Genomic DNA, 6,004 nt, shown 5'->3' with positions numbered 1-6,004 from the left:
ACACGTGTGGCTCATTGCCTAAACCGTGGTGCTTCGAGTGACAGCGATGAGCGACAAAACCGAGAAGCGACACCTTTTTCACAGAGAAGAAAGAACTTTAATTAAATATAGTGAGAGTCAAAAAGTTATTTTACACTTCAAAGTTCAAAATAATAAAAAAAAAATCAACATTATCATCTTTACAGTAGTTTCCTCTGTACTCTTCCCCTCCATACTGATACTATTGATAATGTGTATGAACAATGCCAACCGCTGTGAGCCTGAACGCAGACAAGCCATGACAAATGTTATTACTGCTGTTAGACAAGTGCTTTGGATTTTGATTCCTTCACAAAAAAAAAAAAAAAACAACAAAAAACTTTCTATTTACTCCTTCCTGTACAAGTATTTATATATGTACTATTAAAAAAAAACATCCCTCGGCTTTTAAACATCACATTTTTCGTTCAGAGGAAAAATGATGACACACTCGCACACACTCGCAGGCACTCTCACATGTAGACACAAACAGAAGAGTGGTCTCCAGACCCATGTTTGAGATAAAATAAATAGGTGGCTCATTTTTTTTTTCTTTCTTTCTTTCTTTTTGTTTTTTTTTAAAAAAAGGAGAAGTGAAGGAAAGGAAAAAAGAGGGCAAACATACCGAGTATTAATAGCACAGGGAGGGAAATGAACAGAGGAGGGGAGCAGAGAGAGAGAGGACAGAAAACCTGACTGAAGCAGGAGAAAGGAGAGAGAAAGAGGAGAGACTTTTCCTTCTTCTCTTTCAGCCTTTGTTGAGCAACAAATTTTCCATCCTAAAGTCCATCATATGGAAGACAAACACAGAAAATCATAATGACATATTCATAAACTCTACGTCTACATAATGCAACAAAATGATGCTAACTTGAACAAGAATGATACGAACAACAGGACAAAAAATGAAAAACATCCTCCTGCTTCCTTGATTTAAAAAAAAAAAGAAAAAAAGAAAAATACACCATGGCTTATTTTAGCTTGATTGAAATTAGCAGTGGAAGTATGGCTTTTAACAAACAGACACTATAATACAAAAACAAGTAAGATGTCTTAATAACATTCAAATCCTGACATGAGAGACACAGACAATAAGGAGCACATCTGAGTATCTTCGGGGAGGTTTTTCAGGGTTTTAGTTGTTTTTTCGACTGTTTTTCTTTTCAATTTTTGAGCCGTTTCACAGGAATTTTTTTTTCATATTCCTAAATTCTTTCATCCCAGTTCTTGATTACTTCTTCCCTGACAGACCTCCAGTCTCAGCTGCTGAGGTCTGCTGACTGATGTGGTGGCTTTTATCCATTTAATTTGAATTTAAAATTGAGGGATATTAAGTATTTCCTTCCTTTTTTTTTTTTTTTTTTTTTAGCAGTAACATCGAGGAGACTGAAGGTTCAGATCTCCTCAGGCAGTCGTTACAAATGATTTCTACTTATCAAATAGATGCTATTTAGGTTTTCTGTCCAGTTAAGGATCAAATTCACTTTCAAATAGTTTCTGTTTGTGCCAGATGCAATCCATGTAATCTGTGAATGCTTCCTGCCTCAGGTCTGAAAATGACAGGTGTACATGATATGGCATCCTTACTTTTTATGACAACGTGTGACAAGCGAAGATATGTAGACCAGCATAGGAACTGTGGCGTAAGACTATTTAGGCATTAATGTCTCTGAATAAGGGCTTTGGCAAAATTAACATCATAATTTAATTAAGACTGTTGAACAACACACACACCATCAGATAGCTTTCACACACTGGGCATTTAAGACATGTCGCTGGCTAACTGTCCTGCGCTGCAAAAAAAAGTGTTTTTTTTTTTTTAATTTCTGGAAAATGATACCCCAGTTTCAGAAACAAGTGCAAAATATTGCACCAGAATGCCATCCTTCTTAAACAAGAGCATCAGAGCAATTGTTTTGTTTTCTGACACTCGTATCAGCAAGAAGTTTTCTAAAGTGTTGGTTTTTAAAAGTTTCCCTGTAGAAAATGTTATGATGTGACATAACTATGGTTAAGGTTCGGTGAGATTTAGGCATAAAAACAACTTGTTTAGATTTAGGTAAACATCATGATCTTGACTAAAAAGACAATGCTGTTGGTTGGAAACAGCAAATTAATGTCAATGCTTGATATAATGTTTACCCATCCATCCACCCCAACCTTCTTGTTGCTCTACACCAGCATCACATGACTCCTCCTTCTGCCAGAATGACTGTAGTTGCTAACAGGCTTTATGTATGAACATAAATCTCGTGTAGGGGCTCTTGCTGAAATGACTGATGCTGTCGTTCGTCTTGGGATGACAATCTCAAATGTTCTCACCTTGGTGGCAGATGTTTTTCACACTTTTAAAAGATTAATTTTAATACTCAGTCACAAATTTTTTTGCCTTGACATTTTTTTGCAGCGCAGCATGTAAGACACACAGTTGGTTAGTTTTCCCACTCAAGTTGCCGATCAAAACCAGATCAGAGGGCAGGCAAAAAAAATAAAAAAAGCACAATCTGATTGGCCAGCTGATCACAGTAAAAAAATATTAAGAAACACAGCAAACCCCCAAAAAAGCAAGTAAAAGAATAAGCATTTATCTGTTCAGAAAAGAACTAAGGAAAGCAAATCTCACACAACAAAATCAAAATGGCAGCAGTCTTGTAAGACATGTTCCCCTTTTTATAGAGGTTGCTGTGGCTGTGTCCGACTGTAAAACAGATGCGGCCGATGGAGGGACTCAGTGGCAGTTTTTGGGTCAAATCCTCAACAGTGAAGCTGCTGTTGGCACCCAGTAATCACACACTCCACTGCTGGGAAGAAGCTGCATTCTTTTATGGCCTTTTTTTTTATGGATAGCTGTTTCTAAATGTGTCTTGAATTAGCACTGAAGCATGTGAAAAACTTGAATCGCTGATGGTGGAAATAAATTTGTTCCTTGTTTGTTAATTGACAGATTTTTTTTTCTCCTTTGTGCACCATTTGGTGGCTAAAAGACTGGTTTGCATGTTTGAGAAAATGTAGCACATGGGAGCAAACACTGGTAAATGCAGGGATTTGTTCTGGATGGATCAGATGTGGCATCCAAATCCTTTAGCTGAATGACTACGCTCTAAGTCTCAGCACCGAGAGAGCGATGGAGGGTTTGGCAAGGAGAAGCGAAGGTGCGTGTCTGGTTTGGCTTGTCTGTGTTGGCTGGATTTGACCCCGTATGAATCCTGTGACTTCTTCATCATCGTCTTGACTCATCGTCACCATCATCGTCAGGCATTCTTCACATTATATTCCTTCATTAAAGACAAAACTTCATAAATAGAAAATCCCTCATGTAGGTTACAGTTAGAAGATGATTATCACACATTAAGTGTTGCACGGAAAGAAAAAAACAAAACAAAACAAACTAATCAACAATCACTCAAGGGAGGAAACGATTCTCTCCAAAATAAATACACTTCACGTGTCCATGGAGAGTCCGTAACATAGGCGTGGCCGTTCTCCTATAAAAGCATCAAGGTGTACAAAGTCTAAACAATGTATTTTCTTGCAAACAGTCTTTTTTTTTTTCTTTTTTTTTCTTCTTCTTTTTGTTCTTCTTGTGTTGTTCTTGCAGTTGTTTTTGTGTTAGAAAGGGCCTGAGTTGGGTTTGTTCCTTCAGATCGGGACAGCTGCTTCCATCCCTGACCGGAGTCTGACTCGCACCGAATCCTCCAGCAGGATCAGTGAGAGTGTGCTTGGTTCAACTCACACACAGTCACACACACGCGCGCGCACACACACACTCACACACACAGTCATGCACTCACACCTTTACATGGGTGGGACGATCATTCCCGGGATTGCTGCCGAGTGGAGAAAGAAAGAAAAAAGAACGAAGGAGAGAGGGGAAGAAAAGAAGAAGAAAAAACTTTTAAAACACAGCCAAATATTTTCATGGTCATAAAAAATTCCCTTGTAAATGCATCAATATGTTTTCCCATCTGTGCAGCTGTGTGACTGCAGCGACATTTAAAACATCAATAGACAAATAAATCAGAAAAAAAATAAATAAATCGAGCATCATCCGAGCTGGCGATGCTGCTCACACACATTCTGCACAGCAACAGTTGGCGTATTTGACTGTATGTTTGTATGTGTGCCTGACACATTACATCATGGCATGTGTTGTCTCGAAACCCAGGGGATGGGTGTCAACATGTGAGAAGCAGAGCCCAGCCCAAAGTGACACACACAGAGATATTTTTCCATCACTTCAGAGAACATTACATTGACTTACATTCATTTCCTGGAGACTTATCCTGACCATAACTGCAACGACTACTTGCCAAACCCTAATACTTTGGCTACATTAGACACATAACGTATGCGGGTCATTTGTTGAACCAGTGTGCTGCAGAACGTATCTGTTTAATTTAATGGCTACACCTGCAGGGCATGTATGGCGTATGTTGTTGTATGAGTTACAGGAATAGTTAGAGGATGAGCTGTTGCTTTGGGATTAGTGTGTCTTCAGTTTTTGGACCAAGCACAGAAAGCTTATGTAATACGGGTAAGTTGACATCTACAGAGTACAGTCGACCATGTTAAGGGATAAACTTGCTGTGCATCTCAAAGCTGATAACGGCAAAACAAATGGTGATCAAGACCCCCTAAGTAGAGCTCTGTTTGATGTAAAATTGTAATTCCTTGTGTACTGGTAGTTTAATAAAAATAAATAAATAAAAAATAGAAAAAGTCAACACTTGATGACCCACTACTGTCTACAAGGGCCACAAACAATTTGTGTGAAAATAGATGTAGAAGTCTTGCCTCTTTTTCCATTGGCAGAGTGGACCTCTGTGGCACAAATGCTCTCTTACATCTTGACTATACTCCCTCATGGATGAGCATACTGACTGACAGCTGACCACTGATGCACAGTTGTTATTACTTTCTAGTCTGCTGGGAGGACTCTTTTCCAATCACGCACAGTAGATTGGGGTCTACGTATTCCATGCATGCTACTTGCTACAGCCCCTTGTAGCGTAGCATCCATGCAGACACAAATTTTAGGCTGCATATTGATGTCAATGAGAGGTCCACATATGCTATTGTAGACTTGGACAGATGACAAGAATTATGGAGTGTGGACGCTGAAGGCCCATGGTGGATGTGTACTCATTCTCAAAAATGACTTTTTGCAGGATATAGGACTATAGCACTGTGTCATTAAATATTCCTGAGGAGTGCAGCGCACGGGAGGCAAACACATCTCAGGATTTCTGGAGAATTTAGAACTTCTTTGGGGCACTTCCAGTGCAAATGTACAAGTCAAAGCTCCTCCAAAGTCTAAGAGGGACTGCTTCAATTACAACCCTTTTTATGATGAATTACAAAAGTGTGGATGATGAAAAACATCCATGTATAGCCTTCCCCTTAACAAGAACCTGTTTTTACCCACAAATGCTTAAAACAAGGACTACATGTGCGGTGACAGATTTAGAGCTGCATGTGGATGTCCACATACCCTCCTGGACTTGGGTGGATGGTGAAATTTAGATCACATGAACTGTTGCAGACTTGCAAAATACATGAATTGGCCTTACAACTGCTCTCTTGCCTGGTGTAGCCAGTTTAATTAATTACAGTGAAAGCGTATTGTTGCAGCAGCTGCGGCACGAACGGTCCACACATGATGCATATTCAATGCAGCCTCAGAGTACCTCTTGCCCTAAGCTTAACCTAGCACATTATCCGTAGTGGTCCTCATAATGTGGCTTTAAAAACAAAGCATATCCCCTTATAATTTGTTATATAAGCATACACACACACATACAGCAGAGTGAAGAAATAATTCAATGAAAGGCTTTAGATTTTGCTTAGAGTGAAAACTTTAAATATAGACGAATACATTTTTAGTACCAGCATTACAAAACTCAAAATAGTGTATTGTTTCAGCTGAGACTCCAGTTTTCTCCATTTTCCTTTTTTGTCTCAGGTAGTCACGAGTGCACGCACACAC

General features: G+C 39.1%; 1 protein-coding gene across 4 annotated transcripts in view; it reads right to left on the bottom strand.

Annotated features, from left to right (window-relative positions):
• Nucleotides 1-230: 230 nt before the first annotated feature.
• LOC103370065 (transcription factor COE1-like) overlaps nucleotides 231-6,004 on the bottom strand; it is a 100,810-nt gene continuing 95,036 nt past the window's right edge. For all 4 annotated transcript variants that reach the window (XM_008298974.1, XM_008298976.1, XM_008298975.1 and 1 more), the window contains one exon: nucleotides 231-3,845. Coding sequence is in view for 2 of the 4 variants with exons in the window: in XM_008298976.1 (XP_008297198.1) it covers nucleotides 3,814-3,845 (32 nt within the window). In the remaining 2 variants the exon portion in view is untranslated. The remainder of the gene's footprint in view (nucleotides 3,846-6,004) is intronic.

Source organism: Stegastes partitus, unplaced genomic scaffold, assembly GCF_000690725.1.
Source record: "Stegastes partitus isolate 25-593 unplaced genomic scaffold, Stegastes_partitus-1.0.2 Scaffold1365, whole genome shotgun sequence".
NCBI classification, from domain to species: Eukaryota; Metazoa; Chordata; class Actinopteri; family Pomacentridae; genus Stegastes; species Stegastes partitus.
Note: the sequence above shows the minus strand (reverse complement) of the source record. Positions and strands in the feature narration are given on the sequence as shown.